General features: G+C 38.1%; 1 protein-coding gene across 9 annotated transcripts in view; it reads left to right on the top strand.

Moving 5' to 3' along the window:
- ADCY7 (adenylate cyclase 7) overlaps positions 1-20,685 on the top strand; it is a 68,066-nt gene that overhangs the window by 22,852 nt on the left and 24,529 nt on the right. For 8 of the 9 annotated variants that reach the window (XM_087739777.1, XM_087739781.1, XM_087739774.1 and 5 more), the window contains 6 exons: positions 10,503-11,051; positions 12,316-12,516; positions 14,572-14,736; positions 15,549-15,698; positions 17,975-18,123; positions 18,441-18,552. In XM_087739777.1, coding sequence (XP_087595903.1) covers positions 10,881-11,051; positions 12,316-12,516; positions 14,572-14,736; positions 15,549-15,698; positions 17,975-18,123; positions 18,441-18,552 — 948 coding nt within the window. In that variant the 5' untranslated portion in view covers positions 10,503-10,880. Of the gene's footprint in view, positions 1-5,570; positions 5,690-10,502; positions 11,052-12,315; positions 12,517-14,571; positions 14,737-15,548; positions 15,699-17,974; positions 18,124-18,440; positions 18,553-20,685 lie in introns of those variants that run through there. The other variant, XM_087739782.1, reaches the window with a different exon arrangement.

Below are 20,685 nucleotides of genomic sequence, written 5' to 3'. Positions count from 1 at the left end.
TGGAAAAAAAAAAATCCCATGAGGCGTGTTGGTTGTCTGTGGAAAGCTCTCACTGCTTCTGCACGGCTCAGCTCTTTCTGTGATCCGAGAGAGCTTACCCAGGCACTCATGAACGCTTGGCTCATGTGGCATGTCGTCTGTGCCAGTGACAAATATGCATACAACTCCTAACAATTCTGTGTTGCTGTCAAGTGGGACTGAAATTACAAGATTTCAGAGGTTTGCATCCCATTATCATTGTTTTATTTCAGAATGAGTCCTCAAAGAACCTTTCCTAAACCTGATGTTACATTTTGGAAAACTTTTTAAAGAAAATTGTGCATGATTGACTGCTGTTGTGTCCTGAGGTAGGGTACGACTGTAGAAACTACGCTTCTATTAGAAGTATAGGTATGTCTCCTTGGTGGTGTTTTTAATACTTAACCTCCAAGGGAGGGAACTTCCTTATTGCAAGTGTTAGTTTTAGTTTTTTTGGCTGTGAAGTACGGATGTGGTGGTGTAACAAATGTTGCGTGGTTGACATGTGAAGAAGTTTGGGGAACATGAAAATTCCCCTGTAATAAATAGTATATAGAAATAAGATTTTTAAAACATGTTCTTGATAGGACTTACTCTTGAAGTACTAGTTGTTAAGTAAAGGGGGAATGGGATTTAATCTGTCCCTTCCCTTCCCCCTTGTTTCATAAATAGTATGAAGGCTTTGCTTTCTTAAACTTAAAGGGCATTTTATACCTTAACAAAAATATTTGTACTGTAATATCACCCTGCAGTACACTGCTCCAGGTACTGATGCACAGTCATGGTCTTTCCCATCTCTTGGCCTTGGGCTGAGCTTTATTTCCAAAGTGAGATTGCCAGTGGGTCTGACTGCTTCATGAGGAATACTAATCTGAAAAATGATACAGATGATACTGTTGAGTAAGCAGAAATTCAGATAGAAACAACCATTTTGGCCTTTGGCAGCAGACACAAGTGATGATGTTGTTACATTATGGTTTACTCTTGCATTTTGGTAATGATGTTTGGCAAAATTGCTTTAAAAAAGTATTTGCTTCTGTAATAGAACTTTGTACTGATAACAGAGTACAGTAGGAATATAGTCCTGGTTTATGCTTTGAGCAGCCTTAAAGGTCCATTACCTACTATTCAGTGACACATTTTCGGTGTACGTGTCAATGTTAGTTCATCTGAAAAATTAGAGACTGGGGGAAAAAAAAGCCGAAGAAACCAAAGTTGATGTTGACGTCAGTGCATTAGTTGAATTTCAGCTGCCTGTATGTATTTCTACTCACTTCAGTAGTGTGGAAGTATTGTAGATATGAGGGAGAGGTTTTTATCTTTGAGCCACCTTCTCTGTTTTACTGGTTTTAGTTGGACTGAACCTAAATAGCAAGTGATTTCTTATCTTGCTTAGGACAGGTTTTATCTGCTACCCACCCATAGCGTGGCCCTTATCCCTTGCCATATTATGATTGCACCTGTTCTGTACAAATACACTATTTACCCTAGAGGTGGGAAAGATGCATTTCTGTGTTGCACTGTAACACTCCCTCTAAATAACTGAGATGGGGCGGGGGGAAAGAGTCATGTGTGGTGCCTATTACACTCCTGGTCACAGTGATTTTTATTTTTTTATTATTTTTTTAAATTTTATTTTTGAACATCTGTTGGCATATCTAGCCATGGTTAGAAGGGTCAAGTTACATCCTTGTACTCTGGCTCTGTCACATCAGCAGTCTGTGCTTCTTGATTGCTTTAGTGAGATAGAGAAGTTGAGGCATATTTAAAATATTGCTATACAAATGAGAAAGATTTCATTCTAGATGTGATTAAGTAATTATATTGAGCTTAGGAAGTTTGTCAGTCAGTCTGAGAACTTTTGTTTGTCGTATGCTTATAATTTTGTATCTTAAATGATAATGTCTGGGGAAAAAAAAACAAAACAACAACCCTTGACAGCTTAAACATATCTTTCTTGAAGTGATTTTTTTTCTTATCACTAATTTCAGTGTAGGCTGAGAATTACCTAGTGTAATACATTTTTTTTCTCAAAAAAAAAAAATCTTCTGAAAATATCAAGGATTTCAATTTCTGTAAAAATCAGGGGTATTCTAGTAGAAATTATCGAGGCTTACACCATAGTGTTCAAGTTAAATATTCTGTGTTTCAGGGTTTTTTCCTGCAGTTTATATAGCTTAATATTGCAGGCTTTATTGCCTTAAATAACTGCACAAACATTCTGCTTTTGATATAATTAAACTGAAATTACGTAATGAAAAGCTATCCTGACTTCTGAGGCTGCTATGTTCAAAGACATGAATTTTAAATAGGTCACTGAAAACGTAGTGTAGGTGCAACATTGACTTCTGTAGTGGTAAGTTCAATTTTAAACCAGCTAAATTCAGATAATCTATCTGTAAGATGTGACAGGGAGTCTGGGAATCATGAAATAATCACACACCTTGGACTTTGAAAGATGCAAAGCACAGCTCAATTCCTTTCTGGTGTGACATCTTTTTACACCCTGGAGTTCACTGCTTATGAAAACCACTATTATAAAAGGACTTTTTTTCCACACACCCCCCCATGCTGAGCCAAACCGAGCAGTTAATTATAAGGCTTAATAGATTTGTTGGTTGAACCATCATGTGTTTGCACAATAAACTACAGAACAGTAGTAAACCCTTCCATGTAATTCAGTTGCACCAATCTGATTATATGGATTCTTCTTTCTTTTTTACTAACTTAGCTTGTGAGCTAGTCTTAAATTACCAGTCTTCAATTTCCTGAGCCATCTTCTCTCACCATTTCTCTGTCCTACCTGGATGGGTAGTGTAGAGATTTCTTTCTGTGACTGTAATCTCTTTCCACGAAGCACATCCTGTAATAATAGCAGTATTTAAAAACAAGCAACAAACCCCCCCAACTCCAGAACTGGTATCTTGGTATTCTTTTTCTTAGGCCGTGGACCTATGAGAAAGGCTGAGTCAATTTAACAACTCACTGCTGCCCTTGCTTTCCTACTTTTGGTATGCCTTTCCTTTCCAAACACTGGGCCAGCTCCGGAGCTCATCTGCACCTCCGCTAGCTGTCGCACTCCACCACCCTGACAGAGAATCTACCTGCCAAAAATAGCTTTCTGTTGTTGTATTTGGTGAACAGGCTCCGAGGATAGCCTGGTGAGTGCGAGAGCCGGGTGCCTGGGCAGGCAGGCTGTGCAGCTGGCGCAGGACGGGGGGGGTCCGAGTGGGTGACACCTCCTCCTTTGGGTGGTCTGAGCCGGCTGTCAGGTGTTTGTGAAAGGACAGCCTCTCTCATTTCGCGTCTTTCATTTCTACTAGTGACTGAAAAACTGTTTTCAAATTACACAACTTGTTATTCCTATTTTAAAGGCTATTGTGGAACAAATGTCACGAGAAGAAGCAATCTACTGAAATAAGAATGTGAATAAAAAAAATTAAGTTTCAATGCTTTCTTTGCAGTATATTTATCACGTGGCTCTCAATATTCAAGGGCACAGCCTAGGTGATGGAGTGTCGTATTTTACCCTGATTGTTCTGACACATGGTGGGATTTCTTCTGCCTCCTGTTTTTTTTCCAAATGACAGAGTACTTTTTTGTATTGATTTGGCTTTTTTAATGTAAATATAGTTTTGAGTGATGATGTGTTGAAGTGGGTATGCTGACTTTTTATAAGAAAATAGAAGGTAAATGTAAGTAAGATTTTTCTGTATTGCAGAAGGAGCTCTTTGGAAATTAAACGTAATTAAGGAAGGTGAAATTTCACATGAACACCTTCAAAATATAAAAAAAAAAGGTTTATCTTTATAAAGAAACTTACTTGCACAAGTAATATTTACCACTGCTAGCAGATAGGTCATTAAAAATGCATCTGTTCTCCATTTAATATTTTTGTATGAGTAGAAAAAGCTAAGGTGACTGCAGGCTAGCATTTGAAAGCAAATTCTAAAAGGAAGAAGTGTCGTTTTTAACGTGAGCAGTATTTCCTGTGGTGACTGCTATGAAGTACGTTTGGATTGCTGTCGTTCGTTTCCTAGACTGAATTGGTTGTGGTGTCCACTAGCCTGGAGATTATTTTTTTGCCTGAGATTCATAATTCATCTACTAATCTCCTTCAATTATTCTACTGGATGTTTATAGATTCCTGATTCCCTTTTAGTATCTGCTAATTGGTAATTACAGTCAGCAATCATTCTTGTCATGGAAATTGCTAAAGTAATTTCAGAAACACTGTTGTCATTTGTGTGAAACAAAAGATGGAATGGAAATCAAAACTGTACCCTCTGTCTTTGGTGCTGTAGTGGCTAAAGATGGAAAGAACTGGTTCTGCTTGCTTTTCTGCAGCAGTTATTGAGAGGAATAAGGTAATGTATATCACTTCACTTGGTTCTTGCTGTTAGGGTTTGTTTTAATATTTCATGGATGGGACTGCTTTTTAGTAAACAGACAGCTTCAGGTGAGCAAGACTTGAGACCTTGGCAAATGAACAGCTAAGTGAAAAAATGCTTCAAAAATTGTCCAGGCGGTTACTGTGGATGTGTTTGTGAATACATCAGTAGTTTTGAAATGAAGAACAGAACTGCAACGTACTTTGATCCCGTTCGGAAAGGCATTAACTTGGTCAGTAGCTGCTGTGAATAATTCTCCCAAGAGAGGGGAGAAAGGACGTGGTCACTGCCCGTCCACACATCCCATTGCGTGAGAGTGGGCCGGAGGGTGCAGGTTTACCAGATCCGCTCCCCAACCTGCGACCGAGCTACCACCTGAAAACTGTTTGTGCACTGCAAATACAGAGAATAAAGGAGGGCCATCCCAAGAACTGTTTCGTTGTTATGAGGCTGATTTTTCTATCTGGTAGCACATCATTCTTTCAGTTGCTCCACCTTGCGTTGCCAGTGGGGGAGAAGGCTCTTTGTGCCACAGTTCAAGAGAGAAGTCACTGTGATGAGTGGCTTTCTGCTCTTCTTTCTCGATGCCTTCAATGTTTTCCCGTTTCTCCCTCCTCCATTTGTCCTCCCATTGCTCCTTGCAGACATTGCTGGGGAGGAAGGTGCTGAAGTTACCCCATGCATCCACACCCTTGGGATGATGTGTGCCCTGCAGTGTCACAAAAGAAAAAGAAAAAAAAAAGGGGCCAATGCGGTGTGCCTGAAACAAAAGCACCTGCATGTTGTGGGGGAAAACTAATGGGCCTCTGCTACTTATTTGAGCTCTAGATGGAAAGTGGGTGACCAAGCAGCTCCTATCTTTGGCTCCAAGCAGGCAGCGGGGACTAGGGACTTTCTGGAGGTGAAGAGCTTGTCCAGACAGCAGGAAAGGTCACTGGAACTGAAACAAAGAGCTGCTGGATAGTGATCATTAACTACTGCTGGTCGAAAGAGCTGGGGCACAGGGGCAAGACCCTTTAGTTATTACCAAGACAAAGACTCAAGCCAAACTTTTAATCTCAATATATTTTGAGAGGCATCTTGAGAAGCCTGGAGCTTCATGGCATTTGCCCGTTCAGTATTTTTTCAGGGAAGTAAAACCTTTGCGGCCAGAAGCTTCAAGGGGCTTACGAAATGCAAGACTTCGATGTGATTCTATTTCAAGTTGATAGAAAAATCAATGTGATTTTTTCCTGGCTGTTCAGTGCTTGCTTCATCTATGCTGATTGGAGTATGCACAGGTAGGGCTGAATGAATTGCTGGGAGGCAAAAATTACCTCCAACTCAAACATTTACATTATTTTACAGATGGTCACCTGACCAGAGAATGAAATTTGAGGTACTAACAACATTATTTGGGTGACAGTTGGCTATTAGAATGGAAAATACAGTGCTGGTATGCCTTGGAAGGTAGTAATAGCCTATTTAGAAAATAAGAGGGGAGGAAGAATGCTCTGTTTAGTAAACAGCCATATTATGAAAATAAATTATTAAAATATGCCTGCAATGTAAATGTGTGGGGGAAGGCAGTTACCTAGTGATACATTGCGTATTGTTTATGAGAAGGCTGGAGATGGGAAATGAGGAAAGTCCTTGCTGCTTTGGAGGCACAAGGAATTGTGTGCTCACCCCATCGGCTGATTTGCCTCTGCTGCCCTGAACTTTCTGCTTTGCCTCAAAGTAAAGGATTGGTCTGTGTGATGCATGTTCCCTGATTAGTTTTCCTTGTGAAGAGACTGGCTTTTGTAGCTACTTATCTTGAGCAAACTGCAAAAGAAAGAGGCTTCTCTGACTTTTGTAATATGACTTGTTAGCGTAGCCCATGATATCATGTTTCAGCTAGTTTTCTTTAAAACACTTGGTCTCTCTAGGCTCTGTAGTACGGTCATGTCCATTCTGCAGCTGTTGAGTCCAGGCCAATTCTTAAGAAAACGTTGTGTATTGACACAAAGCACTGTGGACAGTTTTAACTAGCCTGGGCGAACAAAAGAGCTTCAGTGCAAGCCTAGTAGCCTAATGAAATGTTTGCTGTCATATTTTTTTGTAACAAAATCCTATGGTTTTGTCAGTGGGAGACCAGAGAATTTAGCGATGCTTGAAAATTTCTATCTATGGGAAGGAAAGCATAGAGCAGTCAGAAATACCCAGATTTGTGGAAGATAGAAATGTTGTCTCTTTGGCTTGCAGGTGAAGGGTGGCTGTGCATGTGCACCAGGTCTTGCCCAGTTCTTACCTAGAGAAGTTTCTGTTGCTGAATCTGAACACAACCTTTTTCCCAATGCCTTGAAACAGAGTAGATTTGGAAGGCTGTAGCTGTTCTAATTCATGTTCTGGAAGGAATCCTATTGTCCAATTTTTTATGCCCATCCCATGTCCAGTGTTTGTTCTTACATATTCACTGGGCAAATTTCTTTATCTGACCAAATGATTTTCATGTTAATAGGCATGGAGATGGCTGTGGAGTTCACCCCGATCTGACTAAATCGTATTTGATTGTTTGGTAGACGTTCCTGTAGGTTCTCAGTGCAGTTTCCAACCCATACTGCTGGGGTTGTTTCTTATATGTACTAATCTGATTGACAGATCGTTCCTTCTCCTTTCTAATTCTTCAGAACACAGCAAAGGCTTCTAAAGAAATGAGGCTTTTTCTTGATAAACTGATAATCAGAGCTCCATGGTTTTATGGCAGCAGCCCAGATCCAGTCCCCATTTGGCTTGGTGTGTTTGCTACTGGTGCTTCTGGGAGTGCTGTTTGGTTTTTGCAGCCTGTTGCCATTTCAGGGTTACACCTCTCCTGTGGTGTCAGAACGGCAAATCTCCAAGAAACAATGACCAAAAAAGCAAGAGTGATGCTGTGGTGCACAGTGCTCACGTGTTCCTTAAATATATCAACAGAAGTGTGTTAAATTGATGATTTTACTAGTGTGCGATGCCATCTGTGAGACAGAATCTTTTTTCTCTCTCTCAAGTCTGTCTTCTACGTTTTCAGAAGGTTGCTGGAAAAAATTCAGAGAAGGGGGAAGGGCACAAGAAGTGGTGACTTTCAGCTAAGTCTATTAAAGTTTCTTAAAAGATAGTCGTGTGTGTTAACAGAAAGAGGTAATGCCAGAAATGTTTTAAAAAAAAAAAAAAAAAAAAAGGCAAAAAGCTGCTTAAGTGTTTGTAGTGGTTTTGGAGCTGAAATGCAATTCCTGTACTAGTATGCGTGTGTGTCTGTATATTTCTGTTTTCGATTGTAAGATGATGATTGCAGGTCATTATGTTTGTCACATGTAAAAATGTGTTTATTCAACTAATGCATAATTGCATGATTCTCAAATAGCTGATTTTGTGTGTTGCAAGTAATTTGCAATTTCAAAAATATTTAACTTGTACTGAAGGAGCACAAGTTGCTTTGTGGTACTTTTTAAAAAGGGGGGTGGTAGTGGCAGTGGGACACGGGATGCAAACTGAAACTAGTTCAGAGTTGAATTCTTAATCTCGAAGTAGCATTTATGTAGTGTATTATAGGTTCTTGGTAAACCAATAAAGTACTGTTTGGGGGTTTCTTTACCTAATAGAGTTTTGAGAAGAAAATGCTATGACCCAGGAGTCATTCAAAATTACTTGTAATGTGTATCTACGAAGATCAGTGGAGGAATAAACAAATCGATAAGGTAGCAATCTCTTTTTTATTAAAATGGATTGAACCATTGAAGAGACATGTCTCTTCAACTTGGTGTCCTGTAAAACTCTAAAATAATATTCAGAGATAGTTCTGACATTTGACATATTTTTTTATCTTCTGAACATTAGGTAACTGAACCATAGCCAGAAAGTGTAGTTCTGTAGAATAGAGATTGTCCTTGGAATTGTTTTTTCATTGTCAGAAGAATAAATTACAGAAAGCAAGCTGTGAAGTCATTTTTCTTGGATTTCAATATTAAGTAGCCCAAGACAGGATTATTTGTGTCTTATAATTGTGAATGTATTACTGTATGTACTATATAACTAATTAATAGTTATTTTTAGAAAATGGATTTGGTTCTGCTAACTGGAAAAATAAAGCTGCCTCTCAAAATACCTATTATAAAAATTATCCTCAAAATCAATACTTCTGCAAGTATATTAACTTTTTCATTGTTTTTATTCTAAAAATACACTTTTAGAGGCAACAGGGACAGCAAGCCTGTCGTCTTTTATGTATGGTGGATCACATCAGGCAGTGCATTCCTGCACCCCCACCCTCGTGGTAAAGGAATTCTTCAGGCGGTTCAGTGAGTTGTCTGCCTCTCTGGTGCATCATGGTCGTAACCTTCCCACTGTCTATAGCAAGTTGTCTTTGTTACGGAAAGGCAAATTCAGATTAAAATACTTGCCCCTGTGCACACCTTCTGATAGTTTCCTCTTCAGAAGAAACTGGCCTACACTCAAGTGAAGTAATTCTGCAGTCACCTGTATGACTTGGAAAATGCATTAGGGCATGATTTGAATGTTTCAGTTTCTTTTTGGCATCTCCTTTACTTTAAGTGTCAGTGATTTCTAAGATGCATTCACACACCTTTGCAAGAGCATTATTATGCACACGCGGATGGTATGAGTACCAGAAGAATTTTTTCAGGTGAAAAATGGGAGGCCTTTTATTATGAAGAAAAGCTTGGTAATAACCAGTACAGGTGAGATATTAGGTGTACCATTAACTATACATGGGGAAGATGTATTGAAAGACGTTTTCAATTTTATTTCAGTTTTTAATAAGTATGTGAATTTATTCTAGTTGTTACTGAATAGAAGTGATGCAATAGGGTCTTTTCTCTTGTTGTGATTAATTTAAGTTTGTGATATACTCTGGGCAAGAAGTTGTAGTTACTCATTGTGCTGCAAAAGTTCACTTTTTTTTTTTTTTTGTTCAGTCTCAGTATTAGTATATCTGTTTTTGCCTGCTTGGTCATTAATGATTGGGTAGTATGCTAGCGCTTGGCTCTATTTACATACGCTAAATCACTCGGTATGGTTTCTGAAACTTTTCCATTAACAGCACTTCTGGCTGTAGTGTGAATGCAGTCTAAACACGTGTGTGGTTAAGCATTTTGCCTTTTGAGAGTAACTGGCTAGGATTTGGCTTTCCTACAAGTCTTTTAGCAGGTTCTTTCTCCCCAAAGCAATGGCCTTGGGCACCATGGTGACGGCAGTCAAGTGGTAAAGAAGCTGTTGTCCTGTTATCAAGTTATAATAAGACTTCTCCTGAAATCCTGTTTTTTATGCTTCCCTCCATCCCATCCCCCTACTTTTTTTGTTTTATGTCTCTTGGCATTGAGTGAACTATATTCATAAATCTATTTGAAAAACATTGGTCATTAGTAGTTAACAATACAGTTCATTCCTTAATGTTCATTGTTAACAGAACACACCTATTGCCTTGGAAACACTATTAATTAGAGCTGAATGAAGTATATTGAACTAGATGTTAAGTTTTGGTTTGTGGGGTTTTTTTTTGTTTTGTTTCGTTTTTTAAATTTTAATGGATTTTGGCTTGGACAGCTATATTCTTTTTTCATTTTCTATGCCTTTAATTAAAGTGTGAAAGGAATAAAGAAAAGGATTTCTTAAAAATTAAGATGCATATTTTGAAAAAGAATACAAATAATGTGTATTGTGACTAAAGATATATATATATACACACATACACACAGGCACACATATCACTTCAAAAGAGTTGTTAGTATTCAGTTACACAACATGCTCATGGAAACTGTCATTTGCTCAAAAGGAAACAAAATAGATTTCGTACACTTTTCGTATGAAAATGTTTCAATTGCTAGAGAAGGGTGCAGTGGTGTGCGTAGAGCAGCCATTGGCGAGCGCTGCCCGAGCCCTGCCTCTGCGGCTGCTGGGCAGCGTTGCCCACGCACGGGGCTGTTGGGCTTCCACCCCGCCAGCAAGAAACAGCTTTTGCTCACTGGTTAGAGCATGCAGATAGGAAGTTTAAGGAATGTACTTTTTTTCCCCCCTCCTTGGGGAATGCTGTGGACACTTAACTGAATACATTAATTTAATAATACTGTCTCTCTGCAGAGTTCATCCCAGGAAGTGAGATTCAAACTTATGGAAAGGAGTTCAAGACTTGCAAAATAATAATAATAACAAAAAAAGAAAACCCACGCCAGAAACTTCTATCTGCACAAATACAAGTTGATCTAGAGGTTCATGCGTAGAGCTGATGATGAATTGCCTGTGGTTTTGGGGAGGCTAACTCTTTTGCTTTTGATTGCATTGGAAATCTGAAGTTAATGCTCATGAGAAGTAAAATCAGAGAACGTGGGTTACTCAGTGTGCCTAAAGATCGCAGAGGCAGCAGCGAAAAGACAAAACTTCTCTTTGAAGCAGTAGCTTCAGCTGTGTCTTATTGTGTACACTGGGAACTGAGAGAAATAGCAGCCAACCTGGGAGAAAATGCCAGCTAAGGGTAAATACTTCTTCAACGAAAATGATGACTGCAGGATATCAGACCCGCTCTATGAGAAGTACCGCTATACAAGCCAGCAGCATCCACTCCTGCTATTGCTGCTCTTCATTGCAATCCTCTTCTGGACTACTCTAATTATCATCTTTTTTGTCACTGATGTGAGTATACTTTTTTCTTTGTGTTCGATGTTTTCAAAGATGATGACGAATCACTGTAACAGCACAGAAAACATTTCTGGCTAAATAATTTTTTGAGACACATGGTATGAAAGTTGCAATATTGAAAGAAATCAGGTAATTGTGTATGTAATGCTGTGTATGTTTTTGAAGGACCAGAAGAGAGGGGACAGTGTTGTCAGACACATGCACAGTTACTGTAAGGATTGTTCTTCCTTCCTATATGTTATGAGCAAATCATAATCTAGGCTAAATGGTAGTTACAATAGTAAATAAGTAATAAAGGGGCCAAGGAAGGAACAAGAACATAAGTTAAAATGTCCTGCATGTCTCATATTTTCTTTTTAGAGTTATCTAAGAAATGTAAAATAATGTAACGATTAATTGGTTATGAATTCCTGAGTGGATTTTTTTTTTTTTTTAAGGATTTGTAGATATTAATTCCTTTTTTTTGGTAATAAAAACACAACAGCAATCTCCCAGTACAACAGGTGATCTGTTGAATCAATAGTTAGTTAGCAAAGAGCAGGGATCCTATAGGCATAGGAAACATGCAGCCTAAAGAATTTTTTGTTATGTAGCATAATACGATTTTCTGTAAAGAAATTAGGTGTTCTTCAAGCCAGCCTGGTTGACAGCTGGTAAAAAGGGGAGTTGATTTAAAGATAATGTTGTAAAAAGGTAATAAGGAAGCTGTTGTAACCCTTCATTGCCTTCTAACACAGCTTTCCAATACTGTGCTTCATGGTAAAGTGTCTTTAAGTCTCTCTTTAGCAACAAATCTAATCGTACCAATTGCACTTGTATTCCTTTTAGCTTTTATTTCTTAAAAAAGGGAAGAAGTAGCAACACTATTTGTATGTTACAAGTAATCTGTAAAATTTAGGAAAAGAGCTGTTATGCTCCTTTTTATCAAAGCTTGAACTCTTTAAATGCATTTCTTTGGGTACATCTGCATTGTACAATATAGTATAGTTAGAACTTAGCTTAAAAGACAAAACCAACCGTTATTATTTGGGAAATAATAACGATGGAACTGGGGTAGACTGGGTATCTGTAATAGTATTTATTATATGATCTGTGTGAATATCAAAGTGTTAATGCTGCCACAGCTAAACTACTTAGGAACTCAGGTCAGCATATTTTAAAGCTACCTAAGCAGTTTCCAGGACAGTATAGATGCATTTTCCCTTTTTTCTAAAGGGGACATTTAAACCAAATATAACACTTCATTTTGCTTTTGCAGGAAGCACATCATCATCTTGCCTTCATTATTGCAGTATGTGCTGCTCTTGTCATATTTGCAGTCATGTACTTACTTTTATGTATTGAATCCCTGTTTCGGAGATGGCTAACGTTATTTGGAGTTATGATTTGGATTTGCTTCTTAATCGTAGGATATGTATCTCTTTTTGAAAGAAAAAATGATTATCAACTGTGGGAACAGGTACGTGTATCTTGTTCATTCAGGTACTTAACACAGAACTGGTAGTCCGTATATATGAATGTTTGTGTGCTTCATTTTTTCTGAATGTTATAACGGCATAATAATTTTTTGTTGAGATTTAAGTTCACTTTCCTAAATTGGTTTTATTGGTTTATTATAGTCAATTTTAGTTTTTATTCTTTATTATAGTGAAAATACAGCTCAGCTGAGAAAATTGGATAACTGCATAAATCTATACGGCAATTGCCTCTTTAAGTTGTAATTTAATTGTATTTTTATTTAAGATTTTTACTAAATCTTAATTAGTATGAATCAATCTTTAAGAGAATTTTTCATTAATAATACTTGCTTTGTTAATTTATATCGGTCAAAGTGGTGTTCAAGAAATGTATAAAGGACTCTAGAGCTGGGTGTGCCCTAGGGAGCATGTTTTCAAATCAATGGGAGAGGTGGAGTGAACAATAAGAATTAATGACACATCCTGGCATAGTTGGGTGTGGCTACAGTCCATTGCTTAGTATCTCTGATCAGAAGACGGGCGATTTCACGATGCCAAAAATATCATAATCTGTAGGAAACTCCTCCTAAGCTCTCATAATGTAAACAGAATAGTTTTTAATGACATAAAAACGACTTTTTATCTTGTTTTACTGACTCTTCCCTTTCCCCTCTTTATTTCAAAGAAAGAAAGATATAAATTATCAGTTAAACAACCAAAATCTGATTTGTATTATGGCCTAGATCCAGCACCATGTATTTACAGTTGCTATTCAGTATTTTTTAACTTAGGAAGGAGCTATTACCTTAGGAAAAAACAAAATTTACTGTTCTTAACTGTAAGTACAAACATGTAACAAAGCAAGATTTGGTTTTGCTGCTGTCAGTGCTGCAAGCCAATGTCTTCTGTTGTTGTCATGTGGTAATAATTAATTAATGTTGATTTAAAGCCTAAAATATATGGAGACCCTAGATTAGAAAGTAGAAGTGAATAGGTTCATTTCAGACTTTTATCTCAAGTTATGAATTTATCACTAATTAAAGCTACTATTTAAATGCAGGTATGACCTTTGCTTGTCCACACTTGTGAAACTATTACACAGCATTCAGAACATTGTGTGATAGGGGTTGTATGTATGGCAGAAAAAGTTTTTTTTAGTGCAGCTAAAATAGTAAAGATGAACATGAAAAGATTACTTTTGTTGAATGAAAACTTCTATTTGCTTGCTTGCTTGTTTATTGTTGCCCCAACCAAGCTGTCTATTCCGGCAAAACATTTAAGTGTGGTCTGGGCTTTGAGACTTCCTTGAAGGAAGCTCATGTCTGGAACAGCACAAGTTGAGTTGTAATGATGAGATGGAGCTGAGCCAGAAACACTGCAGTATTTTGCTCTGATCAGGGTTGTTAGTTTCCATATGTATGAGCTAAACACTGTGACAAATCTATAAATATGGATTTAGGTTTTATAGACCTTTCTTCTGATCCCTAGCAGTTTAGTGGACCATTGTGCATTTTGTAAAATCTGTGCAGCTAAATATGTAGTTAGTGGCAATAATGATTATCCTCTTGTGTCAGCACCAGGAAGTATTGGTTGGATATTTTGGTTTTTATCAAATATGGAATAAACACACACGTGATCAGGCGATGTTAAAATTAGAATAACAACTTGGAGAAGGTGAGAAATCTGATTCTGTTCAATATTGCTATCCTTGCAACACGCTGTTCCTGATATGTGATGTACAAAGTGCATCTTCAGCTGTAATGGATAAATTAAGGATGAAGGGCAAGGACAACTGAAAAACTTAAAGGTGATACGTAAACTGTCTTATGTATGAATCTACAGCTGCTAATTCCCTCAAAGTTTTAGGACTGCCACTGTCCTTATGTTTTTAATTGTGCTTTTGAAACATCAATAATTGTTCAGCCTGAAAATGAGCAAGAATCGTGCTGCTTTCCTCCTTGTTTGGTAGTGATTTTTGGCAGGCACCTAATAACGTATATGTGTCTTTTTGTTTGTTTGTTTGTTTTCCCCCTTTCTTTCTCTCTTTCTTTCCAAAGGTGCCATTCTTTCTATTCATAATCTTCACAGTTTATACCATGCTACCCTTTGGGATGAGAGGTGCTGTCATAATTAGCGTTCTTTCTGCTCTCTCCCATATTATTGTTCTAAGCATTGTGGTAAGCATGACTTCTCAGGAAAATAAGGAGTCCATTCTATTTCAGGTAAGGAAACACTACTTGTTTAAGTAATTAAATACCCTAGTTGTATTACCATTTGATATTGGCATAACTATCCTGTTTAGATAAGTTCCAAACTTTCACATGGATGTTCCAAATTCATGGATTTGGAGCTTGGGCCCAATGTGTTTTGCATGCTTTTCATAAAATTGCAATTATTTTAATCTATAATGCATTTTCATTTTCTGACTTAAGCGGAAGAAGCAGAATTATTATTTTAATTTTTTAACTAAGTTGCTCAAAACATGACAAACTTTGTCACAATCATTCTTTCCAATCTGTGCTGTTTCAGATGGGTCTAACTCCATCTGGCACTGCCTACAGGGTGGATCAAAAGGGCTCTTGCTGCCCTGGGGAGTCAGCAGGGCCTGGGAGTGCTACTGGGTGCTTTCAGGGTTCCCAACACTTATTAACAGGGTGTGTTCAAAGGAGCACTCCAGCTCTTTTGATGCAGGTGTGTGTCAGACTTCACACAGCACGCTGATGCATGAGTTTGTAGACTGGTTTCTCCCTAAATGAAACACTGGTGCCTGCAAATAAATGTTACATGATACAGCAGAATTTTCTGTTTCATTATACTACTGTATGTTCGTACAGGAATGCCCATGACTGTGAAAGTTAGCTTATATTTCCCAGGTACATCCTGGCTAATTGCAACACTGTGATTTGGTGTGTGACAGGGTAAGAGAAAAATTGAACGTGGCCTGGGATTGCTTGTTTTTAAGGGACCTAGTATGTGTATTAGTGAACTATCAACGACTGTTCTGCAGTAGGTAAATATTTTTCTTCTTGTGCAGCTACTTGCCAATGCTGTCATTTTTCTTTGTGGTAACCTGATGGGTGCATTCCACAAACGCCAAATGCAGGTTGCTTCGTGGGATTTGTATCGATACACGTTAAAGTGCATTCAGGTCCGAATGAAACTGAAGATTGAAAAGAGGCAACAAGTGAGTGAACTAATTCATGTTATGAATTGCTTGTTTTCATTTCTAAAGTCTGTATCATTTTATAAGGTTGGTGACTAATGCATGTTGAAAGTCTTGGTCCAATCTTTGTGATACCCACCTAGTGTCAAAAATAAAAGTTGTGCCATTTGTAACAAAAGAAGGAAGTTAAAGGGAGGAAGCTGTTCACTGTGGCGTGTCTATATGAAAATCACAGTATTTGTAACAGGAATGTAATTGCCAGTTATTTTAGTTACTTTTTTTCCTAGTATAAAAAGTTACTGGGATTGGCCCAAGGTAACTTAAAGGAACATGCCTTTAATGCCCTGAAAAATACTTGTAAGATAATTTCAGCAGTTAGTTTCATGCTTCCCTTCGTTGCATTTTTTTGTTTTGACTTCTAAAGTATTATTTGTTCTTGTAATTTCTTGTCTCGCAAACTATTTTTCTTTTGCTGGAAGAAGAAAATTGGACCCTAAGTGAGAGAAAAATTGTATAATAGATTACAATATCTGAGTATGACATCCTTTATTTCCATAAATTCCAGTGGTATTTAAAAAACAAGCAATCAACTTGAATTTTTTACTGAGGAAGGATTGTAAAGAAGTATCAAAGCTGAAACTAGGGCGCCTTTCCTCTCTTATCCTGGTATAAGTAGGGTTAAGAACAGCAGCTCTAGAAGGCTGATGTGTACCGAGTACTCTGCCCACCAGTTATTAGATAAAAGGAAGGGGCTGAAAAGTGACCGACCTCATCAAATTCAAAGGCAGAAAATGCCGCACTGCTAGTGCGATCTGTCCTGTGATGCTAATCTTGTGAGATGAGATGACAAATCTGCATGAAAGTCCTGGCAGAATTTCCCCACACAGCAGCCAAGGAAGCATCTGATCAGCTTACACAGGCAGTGTGCTCTCATTCTTTGGGTGAGGTGATAACTTGCATGTTGTGTTTTTTGATTTTTTTTTTTTTTTTTATGGTTGCTTGTTTGAAGTGTAGATGTGCTTAAGTCTATGGACAGCTTTCTTTTAATCTGTGTTGTAATTTGTCACCAATTTTGAGTCGTCTTTTTGCCACCCACTTTTTCTCTGTGAAAACAATGTGTGAAATGCAGTTTGGGGTTCGACATCACTTCCTTGAAAACTGTGTAGTGTGTTAGCCTCAAATGGCCCCGTTACATTCACTGGGGCTTTGCTGTCAGTTTAAATTGTTCCCCAGGGTTGACTCTCTCAGTACTAAAACACTAGAGGAGGGGAAGGAGATGTTTCTGGGGGCAGTCCCAAACTAAACTGCTGTCTGTAGCTAGTCGTAGGCCAGTACTTGATGCTCAAGGACTCCCTCTTCCCACTGTGATCCCAAGGCATTTCTTTTTCGTGGCAGGCACTGGTTAAGTAACCCTGGCAGCTTACTGCTATCTTCATACTGCTGCACCAGGTATTCAGGAAAAGGGGATAAAGATTTGGTCCAAAGGGACAGCATTTTACTCAGTTACACAATGTGTTGACCTTGCTGGCGATGTCATCTGAAAAAGTTCCTGCTTGTAGCTGCTCCACGCAACATTTCCTCTTCTGTGGTGACTGTCTCTGGGGCGCTAGAGCCCTTCCTGGGTTAAAAGTACTCTCTTTTTGTCTTCCTCTTCTGCCCAGCAACTTAGCAGGGTCTTCTTTGAAGAACGGGCTTTTCAATCAAAGCCAGTGTAAGACAGTGCACTGGATAGTCAAACAATGTAAGTGGTTTTTGAAGAGTCTGTATTCTCACTCAGTTCAAAAGACTTCATTTCAGTGGCATCACTTCATTTAAGCTATAGCAGCATGTTGTCAACACTTATGTATCTGTTGCTGCTTTTCCAGCATTTGAGAATTCACAAGGATTTTTAATACTGCATAGGTTGTTTATTGTAGAATATAAGCTTTTACCAGAAGCTTTATCGGACAATGCTAATACAACACTGAGATTGGTGGACAAAATAAGCTTCCATTTAGAAACTGTAATACTGAATACTGCATTTTTGTGTGTTTCATGGTTACAGAGAGATGTGACATCTAGGTCACAAGGAACAAAAGAAAAAAAAATGCAACACCCTTACTTAACTGTAAAATCAGTGATTTTGAGAACAGAAATGTAGAAGTCTTTTCGGGAATACATGGCGTGCATTACTCAAGCTATTTGAATAAAGGTGTTTTATTTTTTTAATTCCTTCTTGCAGTCACTAAAATCCTACAGTTTCAAATTTACTGTGTTAATGATGCAAAATTCTTAATTTGTTTTCCCTCTCCTTTTAGGAAAATTTGCTTTTATCTATACTGCCAGCTCATATCTCTATGGAAATGAAGCTAGCAATCATAGAGCGACTAAAGGAAACTAATGATAATAGGCAAACACATGACAACAACTTCCACAGTCTATATGTAAAAAGGCACCAAAATGTTAGGTAAGTAGAAACTCTAGAAGTAATTGTATTAATATAAGCTGCTGATTCTTAACAATGTATATGGTCCAGTGAAATTAAAATTTGGAGGTAGACGTTCAGGCTGAAGTGAGCTTCTTTCCTGTTGTGGGAAGATAACGTGTCTTGAACTGATGTGCTGTCCTCTAAATCAGTTGAGATACTCGAACCCTTTTTTCTGGAGTTGTTTTCCAAAGAAAGAGATGCTTTCTCTTAAACGCATTTTAATCTTTAAGCTGACTGTGGAATAGACATATCTTCATATCTCAATTATGTTGTTTTTTCCTTTTGTTCTTGTCTAGCATTCTTTATGCAGACATTGTAGGATTTACTCGCCTTGCCAGTGACTGCTCTCCTAAGGAACTAGTAGTGATGCTGAATGAACTTTTTGGAAAGTTTGATCAGATTGCAAAGGTAGGTGTTGCAGTTTGTTGTGCAGTAGGGAAAAAGGCTGCCATTGGAAAAAGAAGTCACCTTTTCCGCAAGACAGAAGGCAGTTGGTGTTAGTGCTTTTGAAGTCAGGAAGGGAAGACTGCTTTTGCTTTAAAGCTAACTAGCAAAATCACATTAAAACAAAATTTAAAACAGAACTTGGAAATTTAGCAAGTTACTGTAATTCCAGTTCTTGAGTCTGGAGGTTTATCTGCATTGTTCAGGGAATTGTCTGATGGCAATAAATGATTGAAGAGGGCTGTGAGAGGTACTATATACAAACTCTATTAAGGAGCTTTGCTGTGTTCAGTTAGAAGGATTGTTTGTTGGCTTTACAAATGGAGAACTCTCAGGCACACGTTTAAATTCATAAATTCAGTCATATTGCATCAGACTAAGGAGCTCTTTAGCTCAGGAGTGATAATTAGTGATGGATACTTACAGAAAAGTGTAAGAATGGGAAGTAAATGAAAATGGTCCGTATTAAGACATACCCTCACAACTGACCCTTCAGGCTGGCCTATAGTTCTTACCACTTCCAAGTGCTGCTTGAGGTTAATTTCTTTGCAACTGTAATCACAAACTCAGTTTTTGAGTTCTCAGATTACAGGGACGGTATCATATACATGTTTGCATGATTGACTCTGTGTGATGATTTCTGTTATCCTCTAAAACTGACTCTAATCTTGGATATATGTTCTGTCATATCCATTGATTTTTCCGTTAGTATTATGAGGCAAATATGGCTTTGGGAAAATAAATGCTGCATTTTGTTGCATCCTACATGACATCATAAAAAGAAATACTGCCCACAGTCTGGTTCTAGAAATTTAGCATTGGTAAAGCATAAGTGAAGACTAATGACCACCTATCAAAACTTCCAAAGGTTTAAAGATGTTGGTTCGATTTCATAGTTGACTATATTTGGGTATACTGAATGCAAATTAGAAAATTAATGGACTTGGAAAATCTTGCCTTTTATGAAATTCTAAAAATTCTTCAGAAAAAGTGGGAAAACGCTAAAATTATTAATATAGCAGAGGAGTGAAATTGCTTTAATTAAACCTTTGTGGATACCATTGAATATGGCTAAAATCCTAGTTAACCTTTTTGACTAAATGACATTGCTAATCTTTGTATTTATATGAATTCAGTTGCTGTTAAAACTTCAAGTACTGGCAAATAAGAGAGTTGTACTAACTGTATTGTAATTATATTGTTGCGAAGCAGCTATCAAGGAGACACAGAATAAGTCATGTCATCTTAGTTGCCACAAACTTCTTATGCCAAAGTGGAAGCTGAGGTTGGTCATTTTTTTTGCAGCTGTTCCTCAGATACAAAAATAGAAAAGATTCCAGATTTTGAGTGATATGTTTTAATTTCTCACTCCTGTCTGCAAATTGCACTGTTTAAAAAATGTCTGGATTTAGTGAGTCAAGGTCTTTCACAACTCTGTGGTTGAGCCGTAAGAAGAGATTCCTCCTTTTTGTTCTATTTTTGTTCTTCTGGGGAGTACTCTCAGTCATGTTTTCCATAACGTAAAAATGTCGTAGGCTCCAGTTTACCTAATAAAAGTCAGTGGCTAACCTGGACACTGAGCTGGATACTGAAGTCAAACAGCTCTCATCTAGGGCTAGGTTCCCTGCTGATCTCTGAAACTGAAGCACAGAGCTGTCTAAGCTTATTGCTTGCTGCAATGCTCAGAACCTACTGGATGGCTTAAGATGGTGGAGAATGATGGATGTTCTCTTAAGGCTTTGACTGATGAGGGAGAACAGCTTAGTTTGGTAAATTGCTGCTGATTTGGGCCGATTTTGGTGTTGATTGAAGAATTGCTGGGCTGTTCCCACAGCAGGGACAGTTGGGCAGCTGAAGGTGTCGGCTGGCCCAAATTAAGCCATCTTTACTCATCAGTCAAACACTATACAGCCTGGCAGAATTAGCGCTGGCTTGCTTGCAACCTTTGTAGTTAAAATTCCTCAGTAATGTTTTAACAAAAGACAGTATGAGGAGCTCTTTGCTCTTCCCCTTTCCTCTCTCCAGCCAGTCGTGGGCAGCAGTCTTCTCTGTTGCACAGTTAGGAAAAAGCTTTCTGCTGCCAGATAGTATTGCCTT

Source organism: Nipponia nippon, unplaced genomic scaffold (genome assembly GCF_047370975.1).
Source record: "Nipponia nippon isolate SJK-2023a ecotype South Korea unplaced genomic scaffold, ASM4737097v1 scaffold_7, whole genome shotgun sequence".
Taxonomy (NCBI): Eukaryota; Metazoa; Chordata; class Aves; order Pelecaniformes; family Threskiornithidae; genus Nipponia; species Nipponia nippon.
Note: the sequence above shows the minus strand (reverse complement) of the source record. Positions and strands in the feature narration are given on the sequence as shown.